The 21,222-nt window shown below is 39.0% G+C and overlaps 1 protein-coding gene and 1 pseudogene across 6 annotated transcripts in view; one reads left to right on the top strand and one right to left on the bottom strand.

The window, feature by feature from the left end:
• The window catches only part of ARHGAP32 (Rho GTPase activating protein 32), a 341,577-nt gene that overhangs the window by 166,498 nt on the left and 153,857 nt on the right, over positions 1–21,222 (top strand). For 2 of the 5 annotated variants that reach the window (XM_081037991.1, XM_081037992.1), the window contains 3 exons: positions 17,929–18,020; positions 18,534–18,575; positions 18,944–19,028. In XM_081037991.1, the coding sequence (XP_080894117.1) occupies positions 17,929–18,020; positions 18,534–18,575; positions 18,944–19,028 (219 nt within the window). Of the gene's footprint in view, positions 1–17,928; positions 18,021–18,533; positions 18,576–18,943; positions 19,029–21,222 lie in introns of those variants that run through there. The other 3 variants (XM_081037993.1, XM_081037994.1, XM_081037999.1) reach the window with 2 other exon arrangements.
• On the bottom strand, positions 10,104–12,419 carry LOC308492607 (striatin-4-like; annotated as a pseudogene). Its single transcript has 2 exons — positions 12,359–12,419; positions 10,104–12,286 (listed from the first exon to the last, which is right to left on the bottom strand). The product of its transcript is annotated as a striatin-4-like (transcript).

The following is a 21,222-nucleotide window of genomic DNA, read 5'->3' as shown; positions in this document are numbered from 1 at the left end:
ATCTTTTCCCATTCAGTTCGATCCCTTTTTGTTTTATTGATGGTTTCCTTTGCTGTGAAAAAACTTTTTAGTTTGATGTAATCCCACATGTTTATTTTTTCTCTTACTTCGCTCGCGCGAGGGGATATATCAGTGAAAATCTTACTCCGGGTAATGTCCATGAAGTTTCTTCCTATATTTTCTTCAAGATATTTTATGGTTTCAGATCTTACATTGAAGTCTTTAAGCCATTTTGAATTTATTTTTGTATATGGTGTGAGGAGGTGGTCCAGCTTCATTTTCTTGCATGTGTCTCTTCAGGTTTCCCAACAGCACTTATTGAACAGACTGTCTTTACCCCATCGTACATTCTTGCTTCCATTGTCATAGATTAGATGGGCATATTGGCACGGATTTACTTCTGGACTCTCTATTCTGTTCCATTGATCTATGTGTCTATTTTTATGCCAGTACCATGCTGTTTTGATTACTGTAGCCTTGTAGTATAGTTTGAAATCAGGTATCGTTATACCTCCCACTTTGTTCTTATTTCTCAAGATTGCTGAGGCTATCCGGGGTCTTTTATGGTCCCATATAAATTTCAGGATTATATGTTCTATTTCTGTGAAAAACGTCGTTGGTAGTTTGATAGGAATTGCATTGAATATGTACATTGCCTTAGGCAGTATGGACATTTTAACTATATTAATTCTTCCTATCCATGAACATGGAATGTGTTTCCATCTATTTATGTCTTCTTTCATTTCTTTCTTCAGTGTCGTATAGTTTTCTGAGTACAGATCTTTTACATCTTTAGTTAGATTTATTCCCAGATATTTTATAGTCTTTGGAGCAATTGTAAATGGAATTGTTTTTTTAATTTCTCCTTCTGCTATTTTATCATTGGTATATACAAATGCAACTGATTTCCGAATATTAATTTTATATCCTACTTTACTAAATTTATCTATCAGTTCTAATAGTTTCTTGGTGGAGTCTTTAGGGTTCTCTATATATAGTATCATATCATCTGCATGTAGTGATAATTTTACTTCCTCCTTACCAATTTGGATGCCTTTTATTTCTTTCTCTTTTCTGATTGCTGTGGCTAGAACTTCCAGCACTATGTTGAATAGAAGTGGAGAAAGTGGGCAACCTTGTCTTGTTCCTGATCTTAGGGGGAATGGTTTTAGCTTTTCCCCATTGAGTATGATGTTAGGTGTGGGTTTGTCATATATGGCCTTTATTATGTTAAGATATGATCCCTCTATTCCCACTTTCTTAAGGGTTTTTATCATAAAAGGTTGCTATATTTTATCAAATGCTTTTTCTGCATCTATTGATATGATCATGTGATTTTTATTTTTCATTTTGTTAATGTGGTGTATCACATTAATTGATTTGCGGATGTTGAACCACCCCTGCATACCGGGGATGAATCCCACTTGATCATGGTGTATGATCTTTTTGATGTATTGCTGAATTCTGTTCGCTAATATTTTGAGAATTTTTGCATCTATGTTCATTAGAGATATCGGCCTGTAGTTTTCTTTTTTTGTGGTGTCTTTGTCTGATTTTGGGATCAGGGTGATAGTGGCTTCGTAAAAAGTGTTTGGGAGTCTTCCTTCCTTCTGGATTTTTTGGAAGAGCTTGAGGAGAATAGGTGATAATTCTTTTTTGAATGTTTTGAAAAATTCACCTGTAAAGCCATCTGGTCCAGGGCTTTTGTTTGTTGGGAGATTATTGATTACTGATTCAATTTCCCTGGTGGTAATCAGACTGTTCAGGCTTTCTGTTTCTTCTTGAGTTAGCCTTGGAAGGTTGTGCACCTCTAGGAAATTGTCCTTTTCTTCCAGATTGTCAAATTTGTTGGCATATAGTTGATCATAGTAATTTCTTAAAATTGTTTGTATTTCTGTGGTGTCTGTTGTCACTTCTCCTCTTTCATTTCTGATTTTATTAATTTGGGTCCTCTCTCTCCTTTTTTTAATGAGTCTGGCTAAAGGTTTGTCAATTTTGTTTATCTTCTCGAAGAACCAGCTCTTGGATTCATTGATCTTTTGGATTGTTTTTCTGGTTTCTATTTCATTTATTTCTGCTCTGATCCTTATTATCTCATTCCTTGTGCTCCCTTTGGGCTTATTTTGTTGTTCTTTTTCCAGATCCCTTAAGTGTGAAGATAAACTGTCAATTAGTGATGTTTCTTGTTTCTTTAGGTAGGCCTGCAGTGCTATGAACTTCCGTCTTAGGATTGCTTTCGCAGCATCCCATAGATTTTGGGTCGTCGTGTTCTCATTCTCCTTTGTCTCGAGATAACTTTTGATTTCTTCTTTGATCTGCTGCTTGACCCATTCATTATTTAGTAACATGTTATTCAGCTTCCATGAATTGGTGTGTCTTCCTGGTTTTTTTCCCCTGTAGTTCATTTCTAATTTCATAGCACTGTGGTCAGAGAAGACAATTGGTATGATTTCAATTTTCTAAAATTTATCAAGGCTTGTTTTGTGTCCTAACATAGGATCTATCTTGGAAAATGTTCCATGTGCACTTGAGAAGAACGTGTATTCTGCAGCATTGGGGTGAAATGCTCTGAAAATATCAATTAAATCCAACTGCTCCAAAGTATCATTTAAGGCTGTTGTTTCCATATTGATTTTCTGTCTGGAGGACCTGTCCCTTGTTGTCAGAGGTGTGTTGAAGTCCCCTACTATGATAGTGTTGCTGTTGATCTCTGTCTTTATGTCCATCAGTACCTGTTTTATATATTTAGGTGCGCCTATGTTAGGTGCATAGATGTTTACTAGGGTTATGTCCTCTTGTCGGATTGATCCCTTTATTATATAGTGCCCATCTTTGTCTTTTAATACGTTCTTCATTTTAAAGTCTATTTTGTCAGATATAAGTATTGCAACTCCAGCTTTTTTCTCACTTCCATTTGCATGAAATATGTTACTCCAACCCTTCACTTTCAGCCTGTGTGTGTCTTTTGATCTGAGATGAGTCTCTTGTATACAGCATATACAAGGGTCTTGCTTCCTTATCCACTCAGCCACCCTATGACTCTTGATTGGAGCATTTAATCCGTTTACATTTAAAGTGATTATTGATAGGTACATAGTTATTGCCGTTTTAAAATTTGTAGTAAATTGTTTTTACCTTTCTTCTATTTATAGAAGTCCTTTTAGTATTTCTTGCAATGCTGGCTTGGTTGTAATAAATTCTTTCAGTTTGTTCTTTTCTGGGAAGCTCTTTATCTCTCCATCAACTTTAAATGATAGCCTTGCTGGATAAAGCAATCTAGGTTGTAGGCCTTTATGTTCCATCACTTTGAGTATCTTCTGCCACTCCCTCCTGGCCTTCAATGTTTCTGTAGAAAAGTCATTTGATAGCCTTATGGGAGTACCCTTGTACGTAACCTTCTGCCTTTCTCTTGCTGCTTTTAAGATTCTCTCTTTGTCTTTAAGTTTTGCCATTTTAACTATAATGTGTCTTGGTGTGGGCCTGTTTGGGTTTATCCTGGTTGGAACTCTCTGCACTTCCTGGGCTTGTATGTTGGTTTCCTTCATCAGGTTAGGGAAGTTTTCAGACATTATTACCTCAAATATGTTCTCAATCCCTTGCTTCCTCTCTTCGCCTTCTGGTATTCCTATGATGCGCATGTTGTTGCGCTTGATGTTATCCCAGAGGTCTCTTAACCCATCTTCATTGTTTTTTATTCTTTTTTCTTTCTGTTGTTCAGTTTGAGTGATCTCTGCTGACTTGTCTTCTAAGTCGCTGATTCGATCCTCTGCTTCATCTAACCTGCTGGTCATTCCTTCAAGCGAGTTCTTAATTTTGGTAATTGTGTTCTTTAGTTTTAGCTGGTTGTTCGTTAAGATTTCTACATCCTTTTTTAGTTCTAACTGGTTGTTCTTTATGATTTCTATATCCTTCTTTATGTCTTCTCTAAGCTCCTTAAACATTCTTATCACCAGTGTTCTGAACTCTGTCTCTGACATGTTGGTTACCTCTGCTTCATTTGGTTCCAGTTGTGGAGGTTTCTTCTGTTCTTTTATTTGGGACATGTTTCTTTGTCTCCCCATTCTGACTGACTCTCTGTGTTTGCTTTGATGTATTAGGAAGATCCCCTAGAGCTCTTAGTTCTTGCTGGGTTATCTTATGTAGTATGTGTCCTTTATATTTGACTTGGACTACTTCGTTCTTCTCCTCTGCATGTGCTCCACAGGTGGTTCATGTGTTTAGTATATTGTGCTGTTCAAGAAGAATTTTAATTGCTTTTTGCTTGTGAGTAGGTGGGTTTAACTCCTAGGTTGTCTAGTTGTGAAACTTGGCTCTGCCCACTGCAGGGTGTTCTGCTGGGTGAGGCTTGGCCACTTAAATGAGGTTTGGCCTCTATGGGCTCTTGCGCCTTCAGAGAATTCCCTCTGGGTGTGTGACTTGTTGGTCAAACCTGGTAGTACTCTGGTTTGGTCCAGAGTTGGCTTCTGGATATGTTGAATTTTGTGCCTCTTAAGCTGGGCCATGTTAGGGCAGTTTCAGCACAAATCAAGTTACCAAGTACAACAACAACAACAAAGAAAACAAATCAAGTACATTCACATGTAAAATACAACCGACAATCCCCACTCAACATAGGCAAAGATATCAAAGAAATAAAGGCAGAACAAAGCAAATCACAACAAGCAGAAAAAAACACACCAAGCAGAGCAAAACAGAAAGCAGCACCAGTCTTGGCTTAAGCCCACCAAGTAATCTCCAGGTTGTCCTTCGCTGTGCCAAAGAGTTCCCTGACTATTGCGCAGGCAGCGCTGGTCACCTGGTGCCCAGAGTGAATTTGGGAGTGTAGATTTAAATGCGAGGGGCTGAGGGGTCTGGATGACAGTTTTCAGAGAGACCGTGCAGTTTCTGTCCTTTCCTGCACAAATGCACGCTGAGAGTAGCTCCACCAGCCCTGTGCCCAGTACTCCTTAGTCTTAGGGCCCTACTTCCGTGGGTGTGTGGGAGGGGGCAGGCGGGAGATCTCTAAGCTGCTGAAAGCCGGGAGCTGCGTCTGCCGCTTACTGCTGATCTCAGGGAGTGCTTCCGGGGTTGCCCTTGCCCCGCCCCAGGCCAGCCAGAGAGGGTGGGGGCTGGGGATGGAGAGGTCTTCTCTCTCCCAGGCCAGCCACGTCACACTCCTCCTGCAGGCCCGAAAAGGCGGCCCGAAAAGGCGGCCCGAAAAGGCGGTGGCTGGGGGTGTGGGAGTCTCCTCTCTCCTCCTCCAGCAAAAATCCCCTCCTCCCAGCCTCTTCCGATGGTCAGAGCTGGCTGCCAATCTTCCCAGCGCCTGAGCACAAACGCCCCTCTGTAATCTGACACTACTCTTCAGTTCAGGGGTCAGTTTAAGTCTCCGGAAGTGGGGGGGAGGATTCGAAAAGCACTGTGGGAGGCCCAGGTGTGGCGTCTGAGTTCTTTGTCCTTTGTCTGCCCTAGGGCCCACGAGCTGCCCGCCCCGGCGGGAGCGATCAGCTGTGGGACGCAGGGAAAGAGCCCACCTCCTGGACCCTGCGCTCTCTGCTGCACCCTGGGCTCCCGTGGGACTCTAGAGCCCTGGGTGCTGCCTGCCACTGCTGCTGTGAGCACGCTGCAGGGCCGCGGCTGTACCCTGGGGGGTGGGGAGAGCGCGGTGCGTTTCCTCTTGCCCTCCTCGCTCCTCCCCTACTTGCCCAACTAGCGCACCCCAAAGCAAACCTTCCACGAGTCTCCGCTCTGTCCTGAGATTCACGCAGAGGTCGCCGTCAGGCCTGGGGTCTTCCACGAGTCTGCGCTCCGTCCTGGGCGCCGCGGTGGCGGTGGGGAGCGTGCTTCCACTTCGCTGTCCTGCCTCCTCCCCTGCTCGCAATCAGCGCTCACCTTCAGGTAATTCCTCCGCGAGTCTCCCCGCTGTTCTGCGTGATGAGCAAAGGACTCCTCGGTGTTCTATATCTCCCTGTGTCTTTGGAGCTGCGGTTTACCGCCGCCGCCGCCGCCGCCGCCGCCGCCGGCCTGATTCCACCACGAGACCGCGCGTTTCCACTCTGCTCCTTTCCTTCTTCCTCTGCTCACCCAATTTGCGCACCTTCAAGTAATCCTTCCACGAGTCTCTTAGGAGTCTCTTAGCTGTTCTGCGTGATGAGCAGAGTTGTTTGATGGGTTATATGTCCCGTTTGTAATAAAATCCGGAGAACTCAGAAAATGTGCCCAGCTGCCGCCATTCCTATGACGTCACCTCTGATCATGTCTTAATGTTATAATTGGTGGTCATTTAAAATTTTACTTTATTTTATTTGTTGCTATAGCTAGAAATGTAAATAATTTTTGTGAATGTTCTTTATGCACAGACCTTGATAAATTCTATGGTTAATTCTAAGAGTTTGTTAATTCTTCTGAATTGTATATATATGTACAAGTTTTTGTTACTTTTTTTTTTTTTTTTTTTTACTTTTCATATTGCACTAGTTAGGGCCTCTAGAATGATGTTGAATAGATGTGGTAATGGCATATATCTTTGTTTTGTTGATATGGAGGGAAACCTTAAATATTTCCCCATTTATTACGATGTTTCTTTATTTTCTTTCTGGACACTTTTTATCACAATGAGGATATTCTCTTCTATTTTTAGTTTACTGATTTTTTTTATTATTAATGGGGTTTGGAATTTTTCAAATGCATTTACTGCCTCAGAGATGATCACATGATTTTCTCCTTTCTTTTCTTTCTTTCTTTTTTTTTGGTTATTGTGTTGAACAATATTGATTTGTTTTCAGTTGTTAAAGCAACTTGCAATACTGGGATAACCTACCTGATCATGGTGTTTTAACTTTTTTATTTATTGTTGGTTTCATTTTTCTAACTTTTTATATTGTACTTAAAATTATTATTTTATACTTCAAGTGGAATGTAAACACATTGACACTATATATTTACACTATATAGGTACCTTTATTTTCCCCTTCTATGTTGTAGTCTTTGTAAGTATTAACATCTACATTCATCAAACAGGGTTATATTTTCTTTCAACTGGCACATATATTTGAAACAGCTTAAGAGGAGATTCATGATCTGTTACATTTACCTAATTATTTACCAGTTTTGTTGCTCTTCCTTCATACCATTAGGTCCAAGGTTTATTCTGGTATCATTTTCCTTTACATGAAGAACTTGAGCATTTCTTTTAGGACGCATCTACTAGCGATAAATTCTCTAAACGTTCTTTCATCTGTGTACGTTCTTGTTTTTACTTCATTTCTGAAGGATATTTTCACTTGATGTTGTTTTCTGGGTTCCGAGATCTTTCAGAATTTTGTAACTGTTGTACTGTTTTTGGTCTTGGCTTCTAATGAGAAATCCAGTCATTTTAATCTGTATTACACTATATGCAATACATCTGTTTTTCTCTGACTGCTCTTAAGATATTTCTTTTTATGTTTTGTTTCAGGAGCTTGATTATGATGTTTTGGTTTGTGGCTTTCTTTGATTATCTTTTTAAACAATTTTTATTGCTGATCTTCTTGAATCTGTAAATTTATATCTTTCAACAAATTTTTTATGTTTTCAGGAATTATTTTTCAAATTTAGTATTTCCCCCCCGTGTCAGTATGTTTTCTTCTCCACGAGTATATATGGACTTATTCATATTTTTGAATCTTTAAAAATATTTTAAAATACTTTTTTATTCAGATTGGATACTTTATTTTTGTCTCATGTCAGATATTCTGTCATCTCTGAGTCAAGGCAATATTTTTTATTTCAGATACTACATTTTTCAGTTTTAAAATTTTTATTTGGTCTTTTTTTGGGGTATAGTTTACAGTTTTCATCAAGGAATTTCTGTCTTTCCATTAGTTTCAATATCTAATGCAGCATGTTTATAATTATATGTTTTAAGGTCTTTGATAAGTCCATCATCTGTTTCATACATATTTGGTATTTCTTGAATGTCTTTTCTTTTGGAAATTGCTCATATTTTAATGGTTTTTCATATATCCAGGAATTTTTGATCATGTTGTAGACATTTTAAATGTTACGTGGTGAGACTGATTCCTATAGAAATCCTGTGGAGAATGTTGACTTTTCTGTCTTATCAGACATCAGCTTGGTTGGGTTCAGATTGAAGTTTCTATCTGGAGGTTTCAACATCAGTTCAGTTTCATAGCCTTTGCTGTACTCTTACCTTTGTTGGGGATTTTTATACACTGTCTGCTCTCAAAAGAAGCTTTTCCTGGTTTCTCTGGCTGAAAGGAAATAGTTTTTAAAGAGTTTAGCCTCTGTGCTATATACAGTTTTTCCTGAGTGGGGCTGCTGTCATGTGGAAGTAGTTAGAAAAAAGAGAGAGAGAAGAAAAGTATTATCCTCACAGTCTTTACACAACAGGGTCCTCTTTTATTGTTTCTCTATTTAGAAGACTGAGTTTTCACTCAGGATTTTATGTGTCCATGCTACCTCAGAAGTGTTGCTCTACAGGTCCGTCCGTCGGCCAGGTAGGAAGATATAAAAGAGGAAAAAAACAAACCTCTTGGCTACTTCTTCCATATTCAGGACCATTTTTCAAGCCCTTTGGTCTAAGAGTTTTGCTAGCCATGCCTATTATTTACATCCTGATTCAGCTTGTCCTTGGGTCAATTACAGAGGTAACGGGGAATAACTAGGAAGCACACTGCCTCTATATTATTAGTCATTCTTCAAGCTTTGACTTTGCTTCCCAATCTATGTGCTCTCATTAAATTTTTTAGAATTCTCAGGTGGTTGCATGTTTTTATGTTATTTTATTTTTCCTGCAGAGTTTTTATTGCAAATAGAGGAAGAGCCTGGAAGCCTCACATTGTTTTTTGAAATATTTTTGGCTGGATGTAGAATTCTGTGTTGCCAATTGTTTTAAAAAGCAATTGGAAGAATTCAATCCAGGTGTTCTGCCTTTCTCATATTTAGTCCTGTGAATGTAATGTGTGTGTATCCTTCCCCCACCCCTGCTTCTACTGAGATTTTCTCTTTTATCAGTGGTTTTATCAGTGGCTGAATATGGAGTTCACCTTATGTAATTTGTTTTTATCAAGGACTGTAGTAGCCTCTTATATGTGTTTTCTGTATGATTGAACTTTAGTGCTTAAAACAGTTGGTTTATGCATTTTATCCGGCTTTTCTGATTGTTTTATTCTTGTCCATGCTAGTGTCAAAAGTCTTTTGTGTATTTTTAATGTTTGTGTTAACTGTTATAAAGTTAGAAAACAGCCTTCTTTTTGTGTTCTTTGAAATACTATTCTTTCCTCATTCCTCATTACTTTCCTGATTATAATTGTTCCAGACAAATGTAGAACCTGCTTAAGTTACACAAACATTTCCATTGACATTTTTCCCTGTTATTTTTTTCCATCAAAATCCCATACGTTTATACAGATATACAGGGAGTTATGAACCGGGACCCCGCTCCACCCTCCATGCCCCAGGGACGGGCAGGAGAAGGCCATCTCTCTCCATGGGTGACCTGGTGGGGGGTGGAGTGCGCTGCCCTTGGGGGAGTGTTGGGGAGGTATGGGTGGGTACCTCCCCAGAGGGCATCATATGCTCCCCAGGCAGTTATTGATCCTGGAGGCATTGGGTAGTGTCTGGAAAGCTGTGCTGAGGGAAATGGAAGGGAGGGTGGTGGACTGGGTGTGCTTCTGGCTGGGCCAGGTCTAGCACTCACACTGGGGATAGCCTGGGTTCAGCTGGCTCCATGGCTCCCCAAAAGACCCACAGCGAGGATGTCTGGGGTTCCTCCCAGCACAGTTTCCACCCAGGTCTGGGAGGATGGAGAGTAGGGGTCTGGGGCTCAAAGAGAGAACTTGGTGTCTTCCGGCATGTTGGAAAAGCTAATCTCCAAGGACACTCAGTCCTGGTTGTACTACCACCGGAAGGCAGTTCAGAGACCAAGAGTGGGTGTCAGGGCTGAGAGGAAACTCCCAGAGGCCATCTTGGAGGGTGATTCTGGAGGCAACTCCCTAGGCTGGATGCTGGGGGAAGGACAGACCGTGAGGGAGGGCCTCCTGGGGAAATGGCCTTTAGCACCACTAGGCTCCAAGGCAGGCGGGAAGAGGCAGGACTCCGGGCCTCCACACTGAGGCTGGGAGTCATCTCAGTCCCACCTGCCCAGCCCTGATCCCTGGCCAGGGCAGGGCCAGGTGGGTATCGTACGAAGACCTTGGCCAGGGCCTGCTGGGGTGGCAGGCAACAGCGTCAATAGCCTCCTCATGTTTTGCGGTGGGCTGTGATCTCTTGCATGCATGCGTGTTTTGTTGTCCAGGCTCCAAAGACAAAGGGAGCAATTGTGGGTTTCCGACATCAGGAATACGCCATTGGGTTTCACGACCAGGCATGTGATTGTCCAGGTGGGCAACCATGGAGTGCACGAATTTCCCTGTCCAGTTGCCCAGGAAGCAGATGCCTCTGTCATCATGGGTGGTGATGGTGAAAGGCTGGTTTGGATAAGTCACTACCTCGTTGACCTGGGTTGGGTCGCTGCTTCCCTGGGACTCCAGCATGAGGAGGGCACTCTCAGCCTCCAGATCATACAGGTCTGTGTGGCCAGAGCGGAAGGAGGCCATGATGTGGACACGCTCAGTGCTGGTGAAGGCCACTGAGGTGGGAATCCTGTGATGGCTGGCTGTGGGGAAGTTATAGAGGCAGGTCGGGCTGCTGGTGCTGGGGTCCCAGATGCGGATTGTGCCGTCATTGTCCGAGCAGGAGGCCAGGCGTTGGCTGGTGGGACTAAAGACCAGGCCCCACACAGCGTTCCCATGGCCCTCCAGGATGTGGCTCAGCATACTCGGGTCGTAACCATTGTAGGGGTCCATGTTGAGGTCTGGAATCTTCCAGCTGTAGAGGTGGGCATCTGCCCCACCACTGCAATAATACTGTTGTTGTCCATGGCTACTGCCAACATGGGGCCCCTGTGAGCCCAGAAGGCATGGATAGGTTCCACATGTAGTTCAGCATTCTTCCTGTTGTGACAGCCTTCTGCAGGTTCCAGACCTTAGGTGTGCCGTCTTCGGAAGCAGTGAGCCGACTGGCTGTGGTGGAAGGCCAGGGAGCATATGCTCTCTAGTGTGAGCGGAGGGTGAATTTGGAATTCTATGTCCTCTTAAAGGCATCTTTGCTCTCAGACAAATCACAGCTGAGGTCGTTGTCGTTGGTGACCGTGATGTCTGCCAAGTCCCCCAGGCTCACCTCCCCAACCCGATAGTGTCCATGATGAAAACGTCTGAGGAGAAGCCAAAGGAACCTTCATGTGGCTGGGGTTGGGGTGTGCCAGGAAGTGGGCCAGTCACTTTGGGGGGCAACCCATGCACATCCAGAAGGTTGGCCAAAATTCCCCGGAGTTGGACCCACTGGCTTTCCAGCTCATGGTGGGTGCCCTCTCCAGCACATCGCCAAGGGTCCAGAGAGCCCTCCTGGTCCTCTCCTGAGCCCCAAAAATCAAACTTGTTAATGGCATCTTCTGAGTCATCCTCCTCATCCTTGTCCTCCGTTTTGGGCACCAGGGCCTCGGATGGCAGCTTCACGCGCTGCTTCTTGTGCTGCACACTGCCCAGCTCGTCGTCCTGATCGCTGTCTTCATTCTCCCAGCTCTGCAGGAAGGGAATCCTCCTCTCAAGCACCGAGCCACCCAAGCTCTCTTTGCCATCTCTGCCTGCCACATTCCTCAAGATGTGTTCCTCGATCTGTTTCACCAGCAGTCACTCCCAGCCCCAGCCCCCCAGGGTCCAGTGTGGCCCTGGGGCCCCCTTCACTGGGCTCCACGGCCCCATTGGTCTCCAATGAGCGTCCCAGTAGGGACCGCACGCGCTTGGACAACATGTCCAGCATAGTGTCTTTGTAGCTCACCTCTTCCATGTATTGTCGGAGAAGTAGTCGTCCCTCCTTCTACACCGGTGGGCTGTTCTCCACGGTGATGGTGACGGAGTCCCCAGGGCCACTGGGGACTTGTTCTGACAGTCACAGTTTCTTCTCCCCCTGGTTTAGGTCTGCTCCAAACTTCGATTTATGGTATTTGGCCCTCTCCTGCTTCAGCGCCTATGCTAACATCTTGATCTGTTGTACCAGGTCTGCCTTGAGATTCTCTTGCCCTTTCCTCTCTCCCTGGAAGGCCACTTGAGCCTGCAACTCAGCACTCTCGGCCTTCTGGTGCGCCTTTTCCGCTTCGAAGCGCGCCCACTCGTTTTGGATAAAGTGCGGGATCCCTGGCAGGCTCAGGGGCTTTGGTCCCGCCTGGGGCCAGGGCTGTCCCCACCACCACCTCTCTTAGCAGCCAGGCCTGGCCGGCGGCAGGGGCAGCGTCAGAGACTGAACCCTCCCCACCCCACACACACACACATCAGGGCCTCACATGAGCTCAGGGGACAGCCAGAGGAGCTGGCGGGGTCTGTGGCCTCTCGCTCCTTTATCATGGAGGCCCCAGGCCGGCCCCTGGTGCCTGCTGTTTTCTGTTAATTTTTAATTAAAGTTTAATACACACACGCTTTAACATTCTGTAGTAATGGGTATATTTATTCATGTTGTTTACTGTGTTAATACTTTTTTTTCCCCAAGCACAGCATTCAATTATATAAATATACCATAATTTATTCAGTTATTCCCGTTTATGTGTATTTGTGTTGTTTTCATTTTTTTTGTTTCCATAAATAAAGCTCCTATGAACATTTATGTACATATCTTTTGTGTACATGTGGAGTATTTTTTGGGGTCTATGTTTGCAAGTGTTATTTGCTGGATCATGGGGTAGTTGTATATTTAATTTAGTGTAGGGATTAGCAAACAATTTTCCAAAGTAGTTGTTACTGTTTTACACTTGTCAGCAATATATGAGTTTCAGTACTCCATATTTTTGCCAACATTGGTATTTTAATTTTTTAAAACAAATTTAACTCTTTGGAGATTATGCATTGTTATCCCATTATGGTTTTATTTTGCATTTCCTTAATGAGTAATGACATTGAGTATCTATAATTAGATGACCATTTGGTATCCTCTTTTATGTAGTACCTGTTTCGATTTTTTTGGCATTTAAAAAATTGGGTTATGAGTTTTTATTATAAGAAGGTTTTTTTTTCATATGCTAGGTATGACTTTGTTTTTATTTTGATATAGTTGAATTCATTAATTTTTTTCTCTTATAAGTAGTACTTTTTTGTTTCCTGCTTAAGGCATTTTTACTTACCTTAGATTTATGCTGTGTTTATTTTTAGAAGATGTATTAATCTTTATATTGAGTGAATTTCCACTGTGAATGACTTTGTGTACTGTTTAAGAGAAGGTTCAAAGTTTATTCCTATTTTGCATGCTTTTGAAAACTACATCAATCTCATTTATTGACAGAATACTATTCTTTTGAATTGCGTTGTTACTTTTGTCACAAGTCTTGTTGTCTACGATTGGGCTTTTTCTGGACTTCCTATTGTATTTCATTAATTTCTTTGTTTATCCTTACTCCAGTACCACACTGAAATTACTACTGCTTTACATTAAGTCTTGAAATCAGGACATGTAAGGCCTAGAACTTCCAGGTTTGTAATTTTAATGGCAAGCTATTAAATATCTTGATATTTATTTGCCAGACAAATATTACTAAATGTGTTTTTAAAATACTTTCTTTGAAAAAAATCTAAAAAGTAGAATCTACGAATAAAGTGTATTATACACAATAATACAGATACCCAGTAATTATTCAACTTTTTCCTATTTCATTATAAAAAACGATGAAGTAATCCTATCAAATTGATAAACAGTGATGATATCTACTGTTGGTGAGGTTGTGAGAAAATAGGCACTTATGTACCTGGTTGGTGGCGTTGTAAATTGGATCAGTGTTTCTGGAGGATTGATTATTTAGCATGGCATCAAAATTGTATTTTTACTCATAAGAAGAGAGCTGTTAAAATGAAGAATTTTGTTTTGTTAACTATTGGTTTACATAGATACTGTTTATTAGCCAGGAGAACCCATTGACTCTTGCTTAAGAAAGTTATCCTTTTGAAAAAATGGAAAAAACTTTGATTAGAGAGTGAGGCAAGGCAATTGCAATATAATGAGTAAAAATTTAATAAAATTCTTCAACTTGCTGTATATAGGGTGAGTCCGATGGAAGATTAATAAAAGAAATATCAGCAATTGGCTAAGTTATTGGGATAAGCTTCAAAAGAGTAGGTAGATTTTAATTGCATTTTGAAGATAGGGCTGTGTATATAGAGGTAATGGACATATTGGTTAAATTACACAGTGAAGACAAGAGGTGAAAAACAATATAGGAGAGTCAGGAGATAAAAATAGTTAACAATCTATTAATTCCCTAAACTGGAGCATATTCTTTGTATCTGATACTTTTAATTTAAAGAAGAACTCCTGGGTCTAACCTTCTGGGAAGTCAATTTATTATTAGAGAGTTTAAATGTAAATGGTATGTGCTTTTATGAAGGTATGTTCCATTGCCTCTTTTGTGTTTTTAATTTTCTATTGATTAATTATGTTGTTTCTGTGAAGTTGATATAAATTCTATTTTGGAGCATAATTAAATGATGACTAAAACATGAATAAATTAGAAAAATTGTGTATTTTCTACGAATGAATGTCACTTAATATCTTCTAAAAGAACTTATTTAATCTTTGGTTTAGAGCCGTGGAATAAAATGATTTAAACTGTGCTTTTAGTAGAAATTAAAGAAAATTTATTTTAGTTAAAATATATAGGTGAAAATGTTAGTTTATCAGACCTTAGAGGAATAGTATTATATTTTTCGAAGCTTTAAAGAATAAATGATAACACTTTTTATGTTAAAGTATACTGTATTTATTCATTTACAGAAATATACTGAGTGGTCAGAATGTGCTTGGACTTTTCTGGGAAAATATTGCTGTACAAAATACACATGGTTACTGGCTTATTGAACTATTGGTTCAAAATGTTATCTTGAATCCTTTAAGGCTTCATGGACCATTGTTTGGTTCATTTGCCAAATTATTGCCATTTTGTCTTTTTAGGCAGAAGTTGTCCTATCAGGCCCCTTTAGATGGGCTGTGAATTTATCTTTGGATCATGTTTCTGCCTACAGTCCAGTCAGTTGTTGTTGCAGAGATGTGTGGTCCACAGTATAACTCCCGCATGTGGATGATAGACTAGGCGTGTTGAATGAGACACACACCTCATTTTCTTCGTAGGTGTGTGTTAGGGACAATGGCCTAACTAGCACAGAGAGCTGGTTTTCAAAATATTTTAATTTTCAGTCTACCAAAGTAGTCGTCCTTTACCAACTGGGTCCAGTGTATCTTTTTCCACTTTTCAATATTTGTAAGTCAATTTTAGAATAATTTATAGAATAAATAGTGAAAACCACTTTATTAGAATTTTGAATAAGAATGTAAGCACAGCAAACCTTTCTGTCAAGTAAATTTTGGTGCACAAACATAAAAGATGAAAGAATATTGTCACACATTACTTCAGCAAAACACGGTGATCCAGGTTGTTACAAAATACTGTGTGATAAAGTTCTTTCAGGTGAATGACTAACTAGATGAAAATACCACATTTTTTTTGTTCACATATATTTTATTCACTCATAATTCTTAAGTTGTACAGTGTTCATTTAGGATGTTATCATCAATCTGAGATGTCATTTACATGATCAATTTGACCACCATTATCAGAGTCTAGAGTCTGCTATCTGTCTCTCTGCATCCATCCTTTGACGTGTAAATATTGTAAAATATCTTTCTTTGGCAGTTTTTTCCTCTTTCCTGTTATGGATGGAAAATGAAAAATAGGAATTCTCAAGTAGTTATTCAATAAAAGCGAAATGCTGACTACAAAGGTGGTGTGTCTTCAAGTTTTTAAGTACCGTCCTGAAATATGATCCAACCATTTGGACAACACAACATAAAGACTGGATGATGATTTCTTTCACTGTTGCTTCACAATTGTGGGTCAGGGGTTGATAAGCTTCAATTTACTGGCTTCCTGTTTTTGTAAATAAAGTTTCGTTGGAAAAGGATGATGTTCAGTGATTTAGATATGGCTGCTTTTGTGCTATAATAGAGTTGAGTTGTGGCAGAGACAGTGTGGTCCACAAGTCCATGACCCTTTCGGAAAGATTTGCCAACCCTTGTTCTAGGTGATTTTCTCATTTTCCTTAATAAAATAGAATCATTTTTAAATTTTTTCTAGCAAGGTGGGGAATAATCGATGAATGATGATGAATACTGATGAAATAATACCTAGGATTATGAAATAACTGTTTTAAGATAGAAAAAAAATAAGACCAAGATTCTATCCAGATTTGTAAAAGGGTCCAATGGGTCCATATGGTAATTGTAAGATAGAATGAGTTCTATTTCATTACTAAAAAATACAGTGATTTTTCTCCCCCTTTGGAAGGCCGCTAGAAAGGAATAAAACGAATTCTATTAATGATCATGAACTATCTACCCTTATAAATAGTTAAACTTAGCAGTTTTAGCCATTATTAACTATAGTAAGTTTAACCATGCTAAGGAGAAAAACCTTAATAGCAAAAATTGGGTGATGATATATATATATCAAGAGTTAATTCTTATAAGTTCAGACATTGTTATGCCATGTCTTTGAAAAGTCATGGTTTTTAACATTTATCTGACTTGTCTTTGCTATTTTTTAAATAAGAAAACATTTAAAAAAGAACTCAGTTGATAGTGTGAAGCTCCATTTTTTAAAATTGAGATATGATTGACATATAATTGACACTGTATTAGTTTAAGGTGTACAACATAATCGTTCGATATTGTACACACACGGAGAAATGATCACCGCAATAAATCTAGTTAACATTTGTCACTATATGTAGTTACAAAAAAATTGTTTTTGTGATAAGAACTTTTAACATCTACTTTGTTAGCAACTTTCAAATTAACTATAGTCCCCATGCTGTACATTACATCCCCATGACTTATTTTATCACAGGAAGTTTGTACATGTTCACCCCCTTCACCCATTGTACCCACTCCTCAGCCTCCTGTTCCTTCAACTGTGAATCTCTTTTCTATATCTACGAGCTTTGTTTGTTTTGTCTTTTTAGATGCCATATATGGGTGGGATCATGCAGTATTTGTATTTTTTTGTCTGACTTATTTCACTTATCATAATGCCCTCAAGATCCAACCTTATCAAAACTGGCAAAATTTCTTTTTTGTTTGATTTTTTATGGCTGAATAGTATTTCATTGTATATATATATTTACCACATCTTCTTTGTGAATCTTCTCTTGACTCAAATTAACTGCTTATCCCATATTATTCTCCCCTATTGCATCATGTGGCATTGGCTATAATAAGTTTTTATGTTACAGAATCATAGCTACTATAGAATAAATGTGTTTTAAGATAGGTATTTGGATTTGCTGTTTCTTTTGTTCAGAGTAAAGAGCATTTTGATTTTCAATTTCTGTTTTTAAAGTAATACAGCCGAATGTGACCCTAAAGTTAAAAAATCACTCTGAAAACTGTGGAAGATGAAGGAGTAAGCTTGAAAGTGTTATATAGATGTCACTTTCAAATTTTGGTGTATGAAATGCATGTTGTGATATCCGATTTTATTCTACCAACACCCTGGGGGAAATTTAAGTTTGTGTTGAGACATAATGTAATAGCTGACTTTGAAATTTTGAGTATATTCATAAGAGCATGAAAATTCTTATCACAGAAAATTTTTCATTATACATTCAAGTTAAATATTTAAATTAAGTGAATATTTTTTCTTTATTCTTAATTATTAAAACTCAAGTAAGTTATAATATTAAGAAGAAATTATTAAATCAGTCTGTATTGCTATTGGTACCAAGTCAGCAGAACCATTAAAATAACTATAATCTGCTATTTAAAACCTGTTCATACTAAAGGAATAGTCGTAAATGTTTTGTCTTTATTATTTTTAAGGCAAGAGGAGCTGACGTTCCTGAGATTCCTGGAGACCTTAACCTTAAGACATGTGGCACTACAGCTAGTATGAAGGTTAAACATGTGAAAAAGTAAGTATAATATTACAGTAAGTTTGAAATGAATTCCTGTAACTGGAAATTAGTTCTTTAGTTCTCTAAAAGCTTTTATTTAGATTTTGTACTAAGCAAGCTCTTGTCCATACATTAAATTATACTGGTAAGCATTAATTTATGACTCACTAATTAGTGGAATAGTGACGATTATCTACTGGTCTAAAAATACACTTGAACTTTGTTCTTGCAACAACTTTATGTCATTGTCTGTGTGGTTACATTTGTTCAACAGAAACAACCCAAGTTTGTCCTTCTTGGTACCTTTAATAAGTGTTCTCATTTATTTAGAAAAATCGTTTGTTGTTTGAGTTATGAGATTGCTGTATCTCAGCTTTGTTTTTGAGAGGGCCTGAAATGAATGTCAGCTGTTAGATATCTGTTTCAGTTTCAAACAGAAAAAACATCTTTCACCTGGTAGAGGGTTAGATAGCTATGTTTTTATTGTAAGCAGAGAAAAGACAAAGATAAAAATGTTCATTCTGCATCCAGACCCACCAATCCAGGACTGATGGGCTGTGACAACATTCACAGGTAAAATCTGGCTTTGTATTCTGTGGTGGGAATGCTGCTTCTGGTCAGAAGCTGGCTCTTCTCAGTTTCCATAACATTTACCGAAAGCATAGTTTTTCTATTGGCATTGAGTTAGGTCATAATTAGGAGAGTATAGTGATGCTTTTCAATTTTTTCTTTTCTTTTTACATGTGTGCTAAATGTAATTTTCATTTGAGTCATTGTATTTTTGAGAAGTTTTGTGTGAGTATATGTGTGCTCATGCGCATGTGCTTATTAAATAATTTTGCTTGCATGAGCTCCTAAACCCATTTTATTTTCTCCCTAGGCTTAGTAATTTTGGTATGTCCAGTATCTGATATCTCACTTATTTATTTCATGTACTTCAGGTTATCCTTCACTAAAGGTCACTTTCCGAAGATGGCAGAATGTGCACATTTCCATTATGAGAATGTTGAGTTTGGCAGCATACAGGTATGTTTGAAATATTTCTTACGTACTGAATTAAGATATATCTCTATCTCTATCCCTATCTCTCTACATCTCTCTATATGTATCTATATATCAGACTGTTGAACCTTAGAAATAGTTTCTTCTATTGATTTCTTTTTTCTATTGCATGATGTTAAAACATTTATTCTCATATTTACTAATACTTGATTTCTGATGACTCCTATTTTAATCGTATAATAGAATCAATGTAAATCTCAGAATTTCTATCAGATTTCTAGACAGAGTTTGCCACTGCTTTATAGCATGAACTATTCTAGTTGTTACCTGGACACTTGGATTAGGTTGTAGTAGTGATGGATAAATACAATCCGGGTGAAATGGAGTAGGGGTTAGGGTAGAAGTGCTAATGGATTCCCCCCACCCCCTATTTTTTCTTATTGTGAAGTAGATCATGTGTGTGTGTGTGTGTGTGTGTGTGTGTGTGAGTGAGTGTGTGTTTGAAAACACATGTTAACAGACAGAAATTTCCTGTGTCCTTCCAATGTTGTGTTTGCCTTCCCTACCCCAAGGTTATTTACACCATGACTTTTGTAATACTCGTTATCTTACATTTTTTTACAGTTTTACTATCTGTATGTACCCCTAATTAATACAATATTTAGGTTAGTCTGTTTTTGAACTTTATATAATTGAAATTATTCTAATTCATTTAGCAAATATTTACTGAGCAAGTACTAGGAACCAGGCACTGTTTTATGTGCTTTGGCTACATTAGTGAACAACAACAACAAAAATCAAAAGACCCATTCTTAAAGAGCATAGAGGATGGCCAAGAAGATAAAAGCTATGGTAAGAAAGAATAAGACAAGAAGGATCAGGAGTACTGGGGGTAGGTTGGAATACCAAACCAGGGTAGGCTTTATTATTGAATGTTTTCTTTCTCACTACTTTCATTTAACATGAAAATTTCGTTGGGAAATTTATGCCTGTAGATGTATGTATGCTGTTACAGTTTGTTCAGTTTGTTCACTGTTGTATATTAATTCGTAATGTGCATATATCAAAAGTAATTTATCCTTTTTGTTTGTTTGTTTGAAATTTGTGTTGTTGGCAGTGTTTTGTTATTTTAAACAGCTTTTCTGTGAACATTGTTGCACACAAATCCTAGTGCATATATGCAGGAGTTTCTTACAGTGTCTATCTGGAAGTGGAATCAGGGTTATAGCGTTCCCATATGTCCAGCGTTACTAAGTAAAGCCAAACTACTTTTTAAACTGATTTGCAAATTTATACTCCCACAAACAATAAATGAGAGTTGTTGCTCCACATCCTTGTCAACTCTTGGTTTTTTGATACTTGCTAATTTTCACCAATCGGATGGAGACGTAATTCTCTCTCACTGTATTTTAACTTGCAGTACCCTAATTTCTAATGAGGCTGAGCCTCTTTTCAAATGCTATTGGGCAGTTGAGATTCCTATTTTTTAAAACTCTAGATCAAGTGTTTTGCTAATGTTGTTTTATACATTTGCTTGTATTTTTCTTATTTATTTATAGGGAACGCTTTAGTTTTGGATGTTAGTCCTTTCATATTGCATCTAGTTCTTCATTGTTTTTGATGTGAATGAAAAACACCTCCTCCCACGTTGTAGCATGTTTTTTTCAGCTTCTTTATGCTGCTTTCAGTGTGCAGGCATTGTTTATTTTATTCTTTATTTTCTGTATTTTATGTAGTTGTATGTATGCGTAGACCTTCTGGTTTGTAGTTTTTGTCATAGTTAAGATGTTCTTTCCTGCTCTGAAGTTATAAGGCTATTGTCCTATATTTTTTTCTAAAGGTTTTATAATTGTGACTGTAATGTTTAAGTTACTCGGAATTAATATTTATGTATAGTGTGAAAAGGAGTGATGTTAAAATTTTTTGAACCACTAGTGTGACAACCAGTTAGGATGGATATTAACCATAGCCCTGGAGCTGAGTGCCTACTTCTGTGCAAAGCATTGCCCCTCTAGTTGTGTGGATCATCGGTGGTCCAGTATTTCAATATTTTTTGTGTGTGTATGTTTACCAGGTTGTTATGTAATAAAGGAGATGATAAAGGATACAGGCTAACAGCCAGATGAAGAGACACATAGGATGAGGTCTGAGAGGGTCCCGAGTGCAGGAACTTCTGTCCTCATGGACTTGCAGTGTAGCACCCTCTGCACGTGGGTGT

Source organism: Rhinolophus hipposideros (genome assembly GCF_964194185.1).
Source record: "Rhinolophus hipposideros genome assembly, chromosome: 24".
In the NCBI taxonomy this organism is placed as follows: Eukaryota; Metazoa; Chordata; class Mammalia; order Chiroptera; family Rhinolophidae; genus Rhinolophus; species Rhinolophus hipposideros.
The sequence above is the reverse complement of the archived record's forward strand: the minus strand, read 5'-3'. Positions and strand labels throughout refer to the sequence as shown.